The 17,040-nt window shown below is 41.6% G+C and overlaps 1 protein-coding gene and 1 non-coding gene across 2 annotated transcripts; both read left to right on the top strand.

The window, feature by feature from the left end:
- The first annotated feature begins 4,839 nt into the window (after positions 1-4,839).
- Positions 4,840-5,501, top strand: LOC131018535 (uncharacterized). The gene is made up of 2 exons (XM_057947252.1): positions 4,840-5,108; positions 5,184-5,501. The coding sequence occupies exons 1-2, from the start codon at positions 4,959-4,961 to the stop codon at positions 5,499-5,501; spliced, it is 468 nt and encodes a 155-aa protein (XP_057803235.1). The 5' UTR covers positions 4,840-4,958.
- Positions 5,502-16,501: 11,000 nt separating this feature from the next.
- On the top strand, positions 16,502-16,608 carry LOC131019230 (small nucleolar RNA R71). Its single transcript, XR_009100150.1, has one exon. It is a non-coding gene; the product is annotated as a small nucleolar RNA R71 (small nucleolar RNA).
- The last annotated feature ends 432 nt before the right edge of the window (positions 16,609-17,040 follow it).

Genomic DNA, 17,040 nt, shown 5'->3' on the forward strand with positions numbered 1-17,040 from the left:
AGGTTATGATTTAATTTGCCACACTTCAAAAGTCGCGTTAAAATTGCAAATTCGAAATTGTTCGTGATTTTTTATTGCAAAACCCCCCATTTTTATAAGGGGTAATTGCCAACATTTACTCGGAATTGATTTTTGCTCCCATTTTCGAAGGTCTTGCGTGTAATTACCTAACCTTTTTTTTTGTCTGATTAAGCACCCGTCGTCGGTTTTCCCCAAATTTTAAATGACGTGTCACCGGGAAATGACAGCGTGGCGCCAGATTTTGCACAGTTGGAAGCCGGACTGAAAAAAAGAAACGACGTCGTTTCTAATTAAAAGAAACGACGCCGTTTCTCCATCCATTAACACTCAGATTTCGAATTAAGCCCTCATTTTTCGAATTTCCCCAAATTTCTTCTCAATATTCCCGTCTAGGGTTCTTCGAAGAACACCATCAGACGCGTGCGAGCTATTGATTTCTCCATAGCTTCGGCCGGCGATAGCTTCAAGCATGGGTGACGATGAAGTAGTGAACCCGTAAGTCTATTTTGTTTGCGCTTTCTTTGTAGTTGAACTGGAACAAGTGTTCATGAATTTCGAATGTCTATTTTATTTGCAGTGATACATTTGCATTATTTATACATCATGGAGGTCACATTGAGGATTATGGGGGGTTTCCGGTTTATGCTAAGGGTTTTTACTTGGGGCTTTTCGACTTGGTACCTAGTACCTTTGATTATGCCAAACTTTGTCGTGCTGTAAAGTATGTAGGATATGGGTCATGGACTAACCTGTTTTTTAGGTATCCTAGAGCAAATACTTTTGTTAAGATTGTAGGGGATAGTGAAGTTAAGCAAATGTTGAATCTTTTGAATGAGGGGATATCTGTGGTTAGTGTGTATGTGGAAGGGGGCATTGATAGTGGCTCTGGTAGATTGCAAAATAACATAGGGAACATTGATGTAACACACAATGCAGTGTTTACTGATCCAAGAGAAAGAAATGAGCAAGTAAACAATGACTTTGTTGAGGGTAGTTTAATACAGTCAGTGATGATAGAGCCTGGAATTGAGCCAAGCCAGGTTGGGGATGGGGAATTAACACAATTAGAAAATCCAGTCCACAATGAAGATGAAGGGATGGTTAGTGATGTTGATAGCTTAGATGACATATTGAATTCTGTTGAGCAAGAGTATATTGAGAAGGAGAGAGTGGAGGATGAAGAGGGTAGGCAAAGGGCAGAAAATGAGAGACATAGGGCAGAAGAAGAGAGACAGGGGCTTGAAGAGGGTAGAGTGGAGGATGAAGAGGGTAGGCAAAGGGCAGAAAATGAGAGACATAGGGCAGAAGATGAGAGACAGGGGCTTGAAGAGGGTAGAGTGGAGGATGAAGATAGTGAGGATGGGCTAAGTGATCAAGACCTAGACAATGATGATCCTGAATACTTGAATGCTAGGAGAATGAATAGGGAAACAAATGCAGAGGAAATGAAGAGGTTGATGCAGCAGTTAAATGCGCCAGTGATAGATAATGAGCCTGACAGTGAATATGAAGCTAGTGATAATGATCCTAACAGTGATGAAACTGATCCAGAAGATGAGGTTGAAAACTCCAGGATAAACACCAATAGGATTGTATATGATCCTAATTGTGATCACAGCCAGATGGAGATTGTTCTTGGAATGAGATTCCAAGATGGTTTCCAGTGTAGGCAAGCTCTGACTACTTGGAACATTGAGCATGGTAAATTTGTCCAGTTTAGGAAAGTTAGCAAAACTAAATGTTTTGCTAAATGTATGCCACCATGTAACTAGAAGGTGTATGGTAGTGAAGTGAAGAGAGATAAGTCTTTCAGGATCAAGACTTATCATGGGGACCATTCTTGTCCTAGGCATATGAGTAATAAGCTACTGACAAGTAAATGGATTGCCATTAAATACCTAAATGTGTTTAGGACTAGACCTGATTTTTCTGTCACTGATTTAAGGCAAGATATTGTTGATAGGTTGCAATATGATATTCCAAGGGACAGGCTCTACAAGGCTAGATCCATTGCACTGAATTTGTTGAGGGGAAGTGTAGAATACCATTACGGTCTGATTAGGAGGTACTGTGCTGAGCTCAGGAGAGGTGATCCTCAGGGTAGATTTGAGCTGTTCTTGGGAAATGACCATGTCTTTAAGGGGTTGTATGTAGGTTTCAGCTCACTGGTGAAGGGCTTCAAGGCTAGTTGTAGGCCTATAATTGGACTAGATGGGTGCCATCTAAAAACATTTCTTGGAGGAGTTTTACTTTGTGCTATTGCCAAGGATGGTAATGAGCAGATGTTCCCTATTGCGTGGGCTGCTTGTGAAGTGGAAAATGAGGAGTATTGGGCCTGGTTTATTAAGAACTTGCTACATGATTTGGAGATTGGAGATGGATCAAATTATGCCTTTATTTCTGACCAGCCAGAAAGTAAGTAAATAACTTATCATTCTTAGTTTCATTATTGTTGTTATACATCTTAGTGTGTTAATACTTGTACTTGTGCAGGGGCTTGAGAAGGCTGTCAAAGATTTGGCTCCTAATGCAGAGCACATGAATTGCTCTAGACACATCTATATGAATTGGAAAAAACACCACAAAGGAACCACTTTGAAGAACATATTTCTCAAAGCCTGCCGAAGCACCTATGTTGAGAAACACAACAGCCATCTCCTAGAAATGAAGAAGGAAAATCTTCATGCCTATGAAGATTTTGTGTCAAGAGATTTAAACAGGTTCTGCAAGTGTTTTATCTCCACCACTGTGAAATCAGATATGATTGACAACAACATTTCGGAGACCTTCAATGGCTACATTCTGAATGCAAGATGGAAGCATGTCATCCACATGCTTGAGGAGATTAGAAGCAATCTGATGGTCAGGCAATTCAAGAAAAAGGAAGCGATGTTGAAGGTAACAGATTTGATATGCCCTAACATAAGGAAGAAGATGGAGAAGGCCAGGCAGAAGATTGGAGATTGTATTGTGAAGCCTTCACTTGACAACAAATTTGAAGTCTCACACTACCAAGAGAGGTACTCAATCTGACATTTCAAGGATTCTTATGAATTCAGCAATTATTAACTATTGAAATGTTATTTGTTAGGTTTGTTGTTGATGTAAACAAGACCACTTGCACATGTAGAGAGTGGGACCTAACGGGTATACCATGCATTCATGCCATGAGTGCACTGCATTACATGGGGAGGGATCCAATCGAAGTTGTACATGAATACTACCATGTGGCCACATATTTGAAAGCATATGAAGTTGGCTTAGAGCCATGCAGAGGTGAAAGCATGTGGCCAGTGGTTGAAGGCTTCAAGGTGAAACCTCCAGAGGCAAGAAGGATGCCTGGTAGGCCCAAAAAGAAGAGGTTGAGGTCAGCTACTGAAAGGGAAGACAGAAATCCGCATCAACTGTCTAGAGGAGGGATGGTCATGACCTGTAGAAGGTGTGGAAATGCAGGCCACAACAAAAGAAATTGCCAAAATCTTACTCTAGAAATTCCACCTCCTCCCAAGGTAACAAGTTGTTGCTTTCAACATTTATAATTCATATATGAATTACTCATAGACATTTCTTGTAAAATTGTAGAACAAAGTTGGAAAGCCTTCTAAAACAAGGGCAGAGGACATGCCAAGCTCTTAATCTACCAGGGGAGGGACAAGGGGAAGGTTCAGCAGAGGCAGTGGCAGAGGGGGTGGAAGATCAGGGAGAGGCAGTGCAAGGGGTGGAAGAAGTGATGTATTTTTCAGAGAGAGGAACACGGCAAGGTCTGGGATTGGTCTTTACATAAGTGAGGCAACAAGAAATCAGTACATCAGTACATCATCAAGTTCAAGGGATGTGAGGGTTGTGCAAACTAGGAGCAGAACTGCACAAGCACCAAATGATCAACAACAATGAATGACATCTAAGACTTCTTTTTGTAACTCCTTTTGTAATGAAGAAACATGTACTTGAACTTCTTGGCCACTTTGAAGTCTGCTACATTGAACATATCATATGTTATTAGTGTGTTTATGATGTTAATCAAAAGTACGGATGGCTGTTTTGGGTATTTGGTTTCTTGGTTTACAGTTAACATATGTTATATTGTTGATTCATGTTTGATGGTGAATTTGTAAGAAAAGTAGCATTTCATTCGAAAATAATTGATTCATTATAACTGCATATCTTACATGAAACCTCACAGAAAGTGATTCATTGCCAAAACACCAACAATTAAGACTAACAACAATTTGGTAATCCTAAGTTTCCACTTCAGATTACTAATTTCAAGCTCTTGCTCCTTCATCACAATCTTCATTTCTTCTACATCTGCACATTTCACTTCATACAGTGTCATCAAATCTTCATATTTTTCAGCTTGCATCTCTCCCATAAACTTGCATAATTTCAGCTCCTCGGACACTTTGTCTCGTTGAAGAATTAGCTTGTTCATGCACATCTTATAGTACGAACTAAGCTCTGGATCCTTCCATCTCCAAAATCCACATTTTTCATAACGTTTGATTTAAGGGGTAATTGCCTGTAAATTCATAACGTTTACTCGGAATTGGTTTTTGCTCCCATTTTCGAAGGTCTTGCGTGTAATTACCTAACCTTTTTTTTGTCTGATTGAGCACCCGTCGTCGGTTTTCCCCAAATTTTAAATGACGTGTCACCGGGAAATGACAGCGTGGCGCCAGATTTTGCACAGTTGGAAGCCGGACTGAAAAAAAGAAACGACGTCGTTTCTAATTAAAAGAAACGACGCCGTTTCTCCATCCATTAACACTCAGATTTTGAATTAAGCCCTCATTTTTCGAATTTCCCCAAACCCTTCCAGGGTTCTTCATGAAATCGATGGAATTGGAGAGATTCATGAGCGAATCGGTGTAGAAGAATAGTCCGCATGCTTGTAAAGGAGTTTTCGACCTAAAAAATAGGGATATTGATTCGTAGCAATGTCGTCTGCTTCCTCTTCCTCAAATTCGAGCTTCAATCGCGGAGTTTCTCAGGAGGTTGTTTGTGTTCATGAAATTGCAGCTACAATTAACACCTCCCATACTGAAAAGAATCCTGAGAGGCGATTCTATTGTTGTAGTCGAACAAAGGTATGTTCTTTGCGAGTTTGTAGGTTTTGTTTTGGTTTTACAAGTGTTTTAACTTTTTTGTTCTATTTTTTCTAGGCTGAAAAATGTGGATTTTGGAGATGGAAGGATCCAGAGCTTAGTTCGTACTATAAGATGTGCATGAACAAGCTAATTCTTCAACGAGACAAAGTGTCCGAGGAGCTGAAATTATGCAAGTTTATGGGAGAGATGCAAGCTGAAAAATATGAAGATTTGATGACACTGTATGAAGTGAAATGTGCAGATGTAGAAGAAATGAAGATTGTGATGAAGGAGCAAGAGCTTGAAATTAGTAATCTGAAGTGGAAACTTAGGATTACCAAATTGTTGTTAGTCTTAATTGTTGGTGTTTTGGCAATGAATCACTTTCTGTGAGGTTTCATGTAAGATATGCAGTTATAATGAATCAATTATTTTCGAATGAAATGCTACTTTTCTTACAAATTCACCATCAAACATGAATCAACAATATAACATATGTTAACTGTAAACCAAGAAACCAAATACCCAAAACAGCCATCCGTACTTTTGATTAACATCATAAACACACTAATAACATATGATATGTTCAATGTAGCAGACTTCAAAGTGGCCAAGAAGTTCAAGTACATGTTTCTTCATTACAAAAGGAGTTACAAAAAGAAGTCTTAGATGTCATTCATTGTTGTTGATCATTTGGTGCTTGTGCAGTTCTGCTCCTAGTTTGCACAACCCTCATATCCCTTGAACTTGATGATGTACTGATGTACTAATTTCTTGTTGCCTCACTTATGTAAAGACCAATCCCAGACCTTGCCGTGTTCTTCTCTCTGAAAAATACATCACTTCTTCCACCCCTTGCATTGCCTCTCCCTGATCTTCCACCCCCTCTGCCACTGCCTCTGCTGAACCTTCCCCTTGTCCCTCCCCTGGTAGATGAAGAGCTTGGCATGTCCTCTGCCCTTGTTTTAGAAGGCATTCCAACTTTGTTCTACAATTTTACAAGAAATGTCTATGAGTAATTCATATATGAATTATAAATGTTGAAAGCAACAACTTGTTACCTTGGGAGGAGGTGGAATTTCTAGAGTAAGATTTTGGCAATTTCTTTTGTTGTGGCCTGCATTTCCACACCTTCTCCAATCTTCTGCCTGGCCTTCTCCATCTTCTTCCTTATGTTAGGGCATATCAAATATGTTACCTTCAACATCTCTTCTTTTTTCTTGAATTGCCTGACCATCAGATTGCTTCTAATCTCCTCAAGCATGTGGATGACATGCTTCCCTCTTGCATTCAGAATGTAGCCATTGAAGGTCTCCGAAATGTTGTTGTCAATCATATCTGATTTCACAGTGGTGGAGATAAAACACTTGCAGAACCTGTTTAAATCTCTTGACACAAAATCTTCATAGGCATGAAGATTTTCCTTCTTCATTTCTAGGAGATGGCTGTTGTGTTTCTCAACATAGGTGCTTCGGCAGGCTTTGAGAAATATGTTCTTCAAAGTGGTTCCTTTGTGGTGTTTTTTCCAATTCATATAGATGTGTCTAAAGCAATTCCTGTGCTCAGCATTAGGAGCCAAATCTTTGACAACCTTCTCAAGCCCCTGCACAAGTACAAGTATTAACACACTAAGATGTATAACAACAGTAATGAAACTAAGAATGATAAGTCATTTACTTACTTTCTGTTGGTCAGAAATAAAGGCATAATTTGATCCATCTCCAATCTCCAAATCATGTAGCAAGTTCTTAATAAACCAGGCCCAATACTCCTCATTTTCCACTTCACAAGCAGCCCACGCAATAGGGAACATCTGCTCATTACCATCCTTGGCAATAGCACAAAGTAAAACTCCTCCAAGAAATGTTTTTAGATGGCACCCATCTAGTCCAATTATAGGCCTACAACTAGCCTTGAAGCCCTTCACCAGTGAGCTGAAACCTACATACAACCCCTTAAAGACATGGTCATTTCCCAAGAACAGCTCAAATCTACCCTGAGGATCACCTCTCCTGAGCTCAGCACAGTACCTCCTAATCAGACCGTAATGGTATTCTACACTTCCCCCCAACAAATTCAGTGCAATGGATCTAGCCTTGTAGAGCCTGTCCCTTGGAATATCATATTGCAACCTATCAACAATGTCTTGCCTTAAATCAGTGACAGAAATAATTTTTTTGGTTAGGTAATTACACGCAAGACCTTCGAAAATGGAAGCAAAAACCAATTCCGAGTAAACGTTATGAATTTACAAGCAATTACCCCTTGATTTAAAATATAATATAATATAATAACAATATGATCAACTTAATGAGTATAATAATAATAATTAAATATGTGTAACAATAATTAAATTTAAAGATAGTAAAACAAATAATTTAAGACAATCTCATTTGGAGAAAATAACACTTAAACCATCAATATAACAATTTTCGACTCTTCAAACTCTAAATTTTATTATTATTAAAAGTTTATATTTAAATAGCCCAAAACTAATTAAAACATAAGAAAATTATGAATAATATAAAAAGAAAAATATACTCCCTCCGTCCACAAAGATTGTATGTTTATTACTATTTTCGTCCGTACACAAAGATTGTGTGTTTTCTTTTTTTAAAAATCTTCTTTATACTTTACAAAATACTCACTGTTGCGAACTTAATGAAATATTATAACCCTAGTTTTGATGATACCAAAATCCTTAAGTTTTCTTTGTAATAGACTAGAACTTTGTGAACTCAAGTGTTAAAGTTCCTTTTCTAGTTTAGCTAGTGTTCTGAAGACTGAAGACTGAAGATCGGAGGAATGAAGGATGAATGACTAAAGACTGAAGACTGAAGAACTCGACTGGTGTTCACAATTAAATGCAGAAGTCAAATACTGATATTTGACTAGAACGAGTTTCTCAACTGAAGAATCAGTTATGACTGATTCATCTAATGTTGGCTACGTGGAATCAGCGGACTGATACTAAAGTCAAGTATCAGTTGACATTCTTCCTCGGACTGAACCTCCAACATTAAAAGGAAGCCACGCAATCAAAGTACAGTTGCATTACATGCAAAGATACAGAGGATCGTCCTTTCTCTGCTAAGCATTCCTTTTTGGTGATTACCTTTTCAGAGGCGCCTTACCTCCTGTACCTGAGTAGCCGTTTCTCACCAAACAAGGAACCTCGAAGATTGAAGCCTCAGCAAAATTCGAATTACTCTCCAACGGATGAATTCTTGAAGACCATCTCCGCCAACGGATCTATTCAAGACCTCTCCTATAAATAGAGCTCGAGGATCACTTCAATCTTCACCGATTCAAATACACAAGCTGAAACGCTGCCGAAATTGCAACTCAGCCAATCAAAGCCTTCCAAAGTTTGAATCAAAGAAGAGAATCACAAAGCTGAAATAAGTCCATTGTTGATTACATACATTCTCTTAGAACCTTAGGCAAATATTGTTTATCTAAAGCCTAAGTTACTGATTACAGAGAGCTTGTTCTCTGTGATCTAGTTGGTAGTTTTCGAACCTCCTTTCAACTGAGCGGAAAAAGTGTTTGAAGTTGTGTGGAGTTCAGACCAGTGTTCTGACTCCAGAGAAATCTTAGTTCCCAGTGCGCGCTAAGTGTTTTTGAGAAATCCAACCCAGTATGTTGGTGCTGAAACGTGTGGTTTCAGTTCAAGGTTTGCTGTGCACCCGTAAGCATATGCCCAGAGTGTTTGTCAGTGTGATCTACTGACCGTGGATATAGGAATTGGATTCCAAACCACGTAAAATCCCCTTGTCGTTTATCGCTTTCAGTTATACTTTCTTATCTGTGCTCAAGCGTCTTTAACTGAAACTGATTAACTACAAAGTGAAACATAAATCTGACAACGTGTAAATCACAAAAGCTATTTCAAAAGAAAAGTTTTCCGCTGCCAAATGTTATTTGTTTGACTGATTTATTTTTGATAGTCAGGAGGATTCTTAACACTTCTCTGTTTTACAAACTAGACTGAAGCCTAACGCATATTGACTCAACCTAAACACCTCTAGATTGACTTGCAATAGAACAAGGACATCCTAGCAGTGATAAGCTAACCCAAGTCGATCTCACAAGAAAAGTCTTTAAGGGCTTTTAATAGTATCGTAGGAAAAACAATAAAAAGAAAGCAGTAAAGAGATTGATTTAAAAACGTAACTTAAACTTAAACGTAAATTGAACTTGAACTTAACCTAGGCAATAATTTAAACAACTCGAATTAAACTTAACTTAAGGAATTAAATACTTGTAAATTTAAAGACTTCTAATCTAGGCGTGAAACTAAAGTGCATAATTTAAATTGCATAATTAAAAAGAAAGCATAAACATGAACTAAAACCGTAAACATGATTAAATGAAAATAACTTGAATTTAAATACGAAATACCGTAAATGTCTTGAACGTGTAATTGTGTCACGCAATCACAATCCAAGAATAAACTAAAAACTGAATTGAAATCTAACTTAAAGCAATGAATTTGGAAACGATGAAAAACTATGAAAACAAGTAAATTTCTAAGCTTCGGATGCCAACAGATTGCAAAGATGGCGTCTAAAACTAGGGCAAGGGATTAATATTTTACAATGAAAAGTATGGCCCTATTTATAGACTTCAAAACCTTCTGGATCACCATGAAAGTTGCCATGCAAAGTAGAACTCTAAAGGCAATAGAATCGTGCAAAGAAGGCAACTTTCCAGCTGTGACGCGCGCCCCAGAAATAATCTATTCTCTGGTCGAATTCGGGACTCTCGCCAGCGGAATGGTTTCTGCTCTGACTATCTTGATTTCTCTGACATAGTGATTCCTCTGGCGCTTCCACACTCTGCTTGACTTCTCTGGCCTGACTTCTCTGACGTGCCAGAATATACACATAAACACAATTCTTAGCCCAAATTCTCCAAAATTTGCACTCTTCATCTCAAAAACCTAAATCTCATGCAAAGCATAAAATACACCATAAAACGCACCAATTTCCAGAAGATTTATCTTAAAATATGCGCATGTAAACCCCCAAAATTAGAACAATTGGGCATAAATCAACCCCCCCACACTTAGCCTTTTGCTTGTCCTCAAGCAAAATCCATATGAATCCTAGGAAGAGATTGATTTCAACAATGCTAATTTCCATCCAACATTCTCAAAGTCAACTCAAAATTTTACAATCAATACACATCTCTCGATCATGCAAATAACTCAAAGTTTAAGAAGCAACAAAACAGTAATGTAAGCAATTCGATCAGACCCAATTCTCCCCTAGAAGTGAATTCCCTAATGTGATCAATATCACCATTTTTCACACTTTGTGTGCTTAAGATTTTTGACAGTTGAGCCATAATTCATGAAATAAAAACCATTTGGATGTAATCCAAAGTCTTTTCACGTGGTTTCCCATGCTCATAGTTAGACTAGAGGAGCAGAGATTCAGAGCTATCATATTTTTCAGAACAGGCCAGATGTTTCAGAGCTGGCAATTTTGAAGTTGGCAATTCGTCCAACATTTTCACAGATAAGATACGATCGTAGGCAATCACAATGACAACACTCCTTCTAGCATCTACCGGACAAATCACGTTTTACTAACTTACAATCGTGTTGCAACAAAACTCAAATTCTTTGCATAATCAAGAAACACATATCAACAGTAAAACAAGAATAACCGCCATTCATTCACAAACCCGAAATTCGCATCGAAAACCATCTACTCTTCCACAAATTCATAAAAACTCGCAAGATTCGAGACTAAAAACTAAGCATAGAAAGACTAATCTTGCCCAATTGAAAGCATAAGCGCAATAAAACACCCCCCCACACTTAAAGCATGCCATGTCCTCAGGGCACAAAAGAAATAAAAAGAGTGGAGAATACGTCCCTGATTATCGGCATTGAGAAACTGAAGCATCGTGCGAGGTGGTGAAGAGGGGAATTCGCTGTCTGTGGCAGAGTGAAGAGTGGTCACGCTGAATCAGGTCAGCGCTGGCAGAGCAGCGCGAAAAAGGGCGGCGCTGGCAAAGTGCAGCGGGGAAAAGTGCAGCGCTGGCGAAGTGCAGCGGGCTGAAAACAAGTCATGCTCACCAAGCATCAAAGTATCCGCAACGCAACCGAAGCCTAGGAAAAACATGAAATAAACAACAGAAAACAAAGAAAAACAAAAACGAAAAACAAACCAACGGTGGGTTGCCTCCCACCAAGCGCTAGAGTTAGAGTCTCCAGCCCGACTTCAGAGCTAAACTTCAGCTGGGTTGGTGCAGAGCGTGAGACTCCACCTCCATAGTCGAGCTCTGGTGCTCGTAGTACGGCTTCATTCGGTGGCCGTTCACTCTGAAGCTCTCATTCGTGTTTTCATTGAATAGTTCAACGGCACCATGCTCGAACACCTCCTTGAGTAAAAATGGACCGCTCCACCTAGATTTCAGCTTACCAGGGAATAACTTTAGTCGAGAATTGAACAAAAGCACCTTCATTCCAGGGCAAAGCTTCTTGTGGCAGATACGGCGGTCATGGAGTCGCTTCACTTTGTCCTTGAAGATCCTCGCATTCTCGTACTCCTCGTTGTGTAGCTCATCTAACTCCTCCATTTGCAGCGTGCGCTGCTTCACCGCAGAGTCCAAGTCATAGCTGGCAGCCTTGATCGCCCAATAAGCCTTGTGCTCAATTTCCACCGGCAGATGGCAGGACTTTCCATAGACGAGACGGTACGGATTCATCCCAAGTACGCCCTTGAAGGCAGTTCTGTACGCCCAGAGAGCATCATTCAACTTTACGGACCAATCCTTGCGCGAGGGCTGAACCGTTTTCTCCAAAATTCCCTTGATCTGCCGATTGCTCGTCTCGGCTTGTCCAGAGGTCTGCGGGTGGTATGGTGTTGCAACCTTGTGCGTGATCCCATTCTTCTTCATGAGCTTTGCAAACAACTTGTTGCAGAAGTGCTTGCCTCCATCGCTAATAATAGCTCTAGGAAATCCGAATCTAGAAAGAATGTTCTCTTGCACAAACTTAAGCACCACATTAGCATCACATGTCCGCGTGGGGATAGCCTCAACCCATTTGGACACGTAATCTACAGCAAGTAAAATATATTGAAACCCATGCGAAGTAGGAAATGGCCCCATGAAATCAATGCCCCATACATCAAAAATTTCGACAATAAAATGCTTTGGAGAGGCATCTCATTCCTGCGGCCGATATTCCCTACTCTCTGGCACCGATCACATGCAAGAGTGAAAGTGTGTGCATCTTTGAAAATGGCAGGCCAAAACAAACCTGATTGAAGAATTTTATGTGCTGTTTTCTGCCCCCCAAAGTGTCCACCACAATGATCTTCATGGCACATTTTCAGCACTTGTTGTTGCTCCTCTGTTGGCACACACCGTCGAATGACATCATCCTTTCCAATCTTGAAGAGGTGAGGAATCTCCCAATAATAATGCCTGCACTGAGCTAAAAATCTCTTTCTCTCCTGCGACATCAGCTCCGGCCGTAGAATACCACAAGCTAAGTAATTTACAATATCTGCATACCAGGGCTCGGCGCTCGCAGGGCTGCACTGCGCAGCGCTGAGTTCGGCAAGGTTGGCAGAGGTGATCTCGGTGGAACTGGCCAGAGGAGAGCTGGTTGCTCTGGAGTCGGCAGAGCAGAGCTCGGCAGCTCTGCACTCGTCAAGGGTGAATGCATATGCATGCTCAAAAGGAAAAGATTCAGGTATGCAATTAAGACTCGAGTCCATCAGATTATTATCCAAACAGGAAAGGTGGTCAACTACGTGATTCTCACTCCCTTTCCTATCCCTGATCTCTACATCAAACTCTTGTAACAGTAAGACCCAACGAATTAGACGAGCTTTAGCTTGAGGTTTGGTCATCAAATATCGCAGTGCAGCATGGTCACTATGGACAATGACCTTAGACCCAATGATGTATGCTCGAAATTTATCTAAGGAAAAGACCACAGCAAGCATCTCTTTTTCAGTAGTGGTGTAATTTACTTGTGCACTATTTAGAGTTAAACTAGCATAGTAAATCACACGTAACATCTTATCCACACGCTGACCTAGCACCGCTCCTACAGCAGAGTTAGACGCATCACACATAATCTCAAAGGGCAATGACCAATCAGGCGCAATCACAACCGGGGCAGAGCTCAACTTAAGTTTCAATGTTTCAAAGGCATGCATGCAAGAGTCATCGAAATTAAAAGGAACATCCTGAGCTAGCAGTTTGCATAGAGGTTGGCTAATTTTAGAGAAATCTTTAATGAAACGCCGGTAAAAACCGGCATGACCTAAGAAACTCCTAATCCCTTTGACATCAATAGGGGGCGGCAACTTTTGGATTACCTCCACCTTGGCTCTGTTGACCTCTAGTCCATGCTTAGACACCACATGACCCAAGACAATCCCGCTAGTAACCATGAAATGACTCTTTTCCCAACTCAAGGTTAGGCCACTTTCAATACACCTTTGCAACACTACATCAATCTTAGTCAAACAATCATGAAAGGACTGCCCAAAAACCGAAAAATCATCCATAAAAACCTCCACGAATTTACCAATCATATTAGAGAATATGGACATCATGCATCGTTGAAACGTCCCGGGTGCATTGCACAATCCGAACGGCATCCTCTTCCATGCAAATGTCCCAAAAGGCGTGGTGAAGGCAGTTTTGACTTGATCTTCCGGTGCGATTGCGATTTGGTAGTATCCTGACAAACCATCTAGAAAATAATAAAATTCATGTCCTGCTAAACGATCTAAAATTTGATCAACAAAAGGGAGGGGAAAATGATCCTTTTTGGTGACGGCATTGAGTTTCCTGTAGTCGACACACATCCGCCATCCCGTGGTAGGATGTGTCGGCACCAACTCCATCTTGTCATTGCGCACAACCGTCATTCCTCCTTTCTTTGGCACGACATGCACTGGGCTCACCCACTCACTATCGGCGACAGAGTAGATAATCCCTTCGGCAAGAAGCTTAAGGATTTCCTTGCGCACAACCTCCATCAGTATAGGGTTCAAGCGTCGCTGGGCATCTCGCTTGGGTGCAGCTCCTTCCTCGAGGTTGATCCTGTGCATGCATGTGGCTGGGCTAATGCCACGTATGTCACCTAGGCTCCATCCCAGTGCTGCTTTGTTTCTCTTCAACACCTCGAGCAGCGCCGCTTCTTGCTCTAGAGTCAGAGTAGACGAGATGATGACTGGCTTCTCCTCGCCTTCTTCCAGAAAAACATACTTGAGATTGGCGGGAAGTTCCTTCAGTTCCAGCGCTGAGCTCGGCAGAGCTGGTTGGGCATTGCTGAAGGGCAGAGCTAGCTGGGCAGCGCTGAACTCTTCAACTTCCCTAGCCAATTCCTCCATGTCTGCTGATCCAGCGTAAACTTCCACGCATTCCTGCTCCTGTAAAAATACCTTCTCAACCAAGCCATTAATAGCATCTATATATGAGCATTCATTCATAAAGTTGGCAGAAGGCATAGCCCGATTTTCATGCACCGAGAAAGACACTAATTCCCCTAACACTGTCATTTTAATAGTTCCATTTTTGACATCAATCAAAGTGTTAGTGGTCGCCATAAAGGGTCTTCCTAATAGCAGAGTGTGATCTCTACCATTCTCATGTACATCCCCAATCTCAAGTACTACGAAATCAACGGGCACAATCAAATCCCCGACTCTAACCAGAATATCTTCTACTATCCCACGGGGGTACCTAACGGACCTATCAGCAAGTTGTAGACACATGCGAGTGGATTTCAGATTACCTAACTCTAATTGTTGAAAAATAGAGTAAGGCATCAAATTAATTCCCGCTCCCAGATCTAACATACCCGTGGCTTCCTTACCATTTCCCAAAGCAATATTAATTACAAAGCTACCTGGATCGCGCTGCTTTGGTGGTAGGGATTGCTGCATGATTGAGGTTGCTACTTCTGAGACTAAAATCTTCTCATTGTCTCCGAACTTCCGCTTGTTGGAGACCAATTCCTTGAAAAACTTCACATATGCCGGGACTTTTCTGATCACATCAAGGAGAGGAAGATTCACGTTCACCTTGGCAAGCATGTTATAGAAGTCAGCGAACTGTTGGTCCTGCTTCTCGTTGCTCAATCTGCCCGGGAAAGGAATCGGTGGTCGATAAGGTGCAGAAGCTTTGTGGAGCTTGACCTCCTTCTCCTTCTCTCCTTCCTTTTGTTGGTCTGCCTTTTCTCCATCAGTCGAGCTGGGCAGAGCTGAGCTCGGCAGCTCTGGTCTGGATTGAGCAGAGTTTGGCAGCTCTGTTCTGGTAAAGCCAGAGGAATCGGCTTTACTCTGGCGGGACGGTTCCTCTGCTCTGGTAAAGCCAGAGGAATCGGCTCTACTCTGGCGGGACGGTTCCTCTGCTCTGGTTTGTATTGGAACATCCACTTTGTTATCCAAAATCTTGCCACTGCGGAGAACAGTTAGAGCTAGAGCTTGATGCGGCGGAGCAGGTTGTCCATGAAACTTCCCGGGCGCTGTTGTTGTTGGATTTGATTCAAGGCACCGAAAAGTTGTCCAACCGTTGTTTCAAGCCTTTTGATTGTAGATGCTTGGGACTCCATACTTTGTTTGCTGATCTCCATAAAGGCTTGCAGCGTTTCTTCGAGTGTGGATTTTTGTGGTGGAATCGGCTGCGCACTCTGTTGCGGAATGGATTGCTGCTGTTGGTATTGTGGTCTGTATGGTTGAGAAGACCCCTGCTGTGGTGGGAAATACTGTTGTTGTTGTTGATAGCCCATTTGGGGTGGTCGACGGAATTGATTCCCCCCAAAATTTTGATTTCCCCATCCAACATTCGGCTGGCCTCTCCATCCTTCAACTATATTCTGTGGACCTTGATTCATATTCTAGCCATATGGTCTGTTCTGCACTTGATTGTAGGTTTGGAATCCTTGTGCTGCATAGACCTCAGCTTGTCCTTCCGGAGTAAACTCTCCCATTCTATGGCACTCATTAGCTCCATGGCTGAAATCTCCACAGATACCACACGGCTCAACATACTGCATGGCTGGGTTCTGCGGAGTTGACATTGGCAGAGCCGGATTCGGCTGAGTTGTCATCGGCTGCGCTGAGCTCTGAACTGGAGAATTTTCCATCTTTTCCATCTTGAGCTGTTGAACTTCTCGCATGATCGAAGCCAATTGTTGCTGCATCTCGAACTGATTTGTCACGGCACTAGCCTCCACTCTCCGTCCACGGACTGACTTCTGTTGGGAGCTTTCGGCTAAGGTCTTGAAAATCTCTTTCAGATCTGCCGCAGTCTTCCGAGCTATGTTTCCTCCTGCCGTGTTGTCCACCATAAATTGGGCAGTTTGCACTAACCCATCGTAGAAGAACTGCATCAACATAACATTAGTGAATTGATGTTGAGGGCATTGACGGATGAGTTCTTCATATCTCTCCCAAGCTTCATGCAAAGGCTCATCCGCTCCTTGGGTGAACTCCATTATTTTTGTTCTCAGCTCCTGTGTTTTGTGGCTTAGGTAGTATTTCAGCATGAATTTTTCACAAGCATCTCCCCACGTAGTGATAGAGTTGGGCGGCAGAGAGAGCATCCACGTCCTGGCCCGGTCTTTAAGTGCATAGGGGAAACACTTGAGCTTGAGTTGGTCCTCCGTGAGGCTAAGCAGAGGAATCGTTTGCACTTGTGTGCAAAAGTCTCGAATGAATTGCAGAGCATCCTCGCTTGGCATCCCGTGGAACACCGGCAGCAAATTCGAGTCGTTGGGTTTGAGATTGTAGTTTCTCACAGCAGTGGGGAGCACGATTGCCGACATGTTGGTATCTCCGATTACCGGCCTGGTGAAATCTCCCATATATTCCGTGTTCTGGGCCATCTCCTTCTTTTCCTTGTTTAAATTCTGCTTAGTGCAAAAATTGGCGGAGCTGGCCTCTTC

Source organism: Salvia miltiorrhiza, chromosome 3 (genome assembly GCF_028751815.1).
Source record: "Salvia miltiorrhiza cultivar Shanhuang (shh) chromosome 3, IMPLAD_Smil_shh, whole genome shotgun sequence".
In the NCBI taxonomy this organism is placed as follows: Eukaryota; Viridiplantae; Streptophyta; class Magnoliopsida; order Lamiales; family Lamiaceae; genus Salvia; species Salvia miltiorrhiza.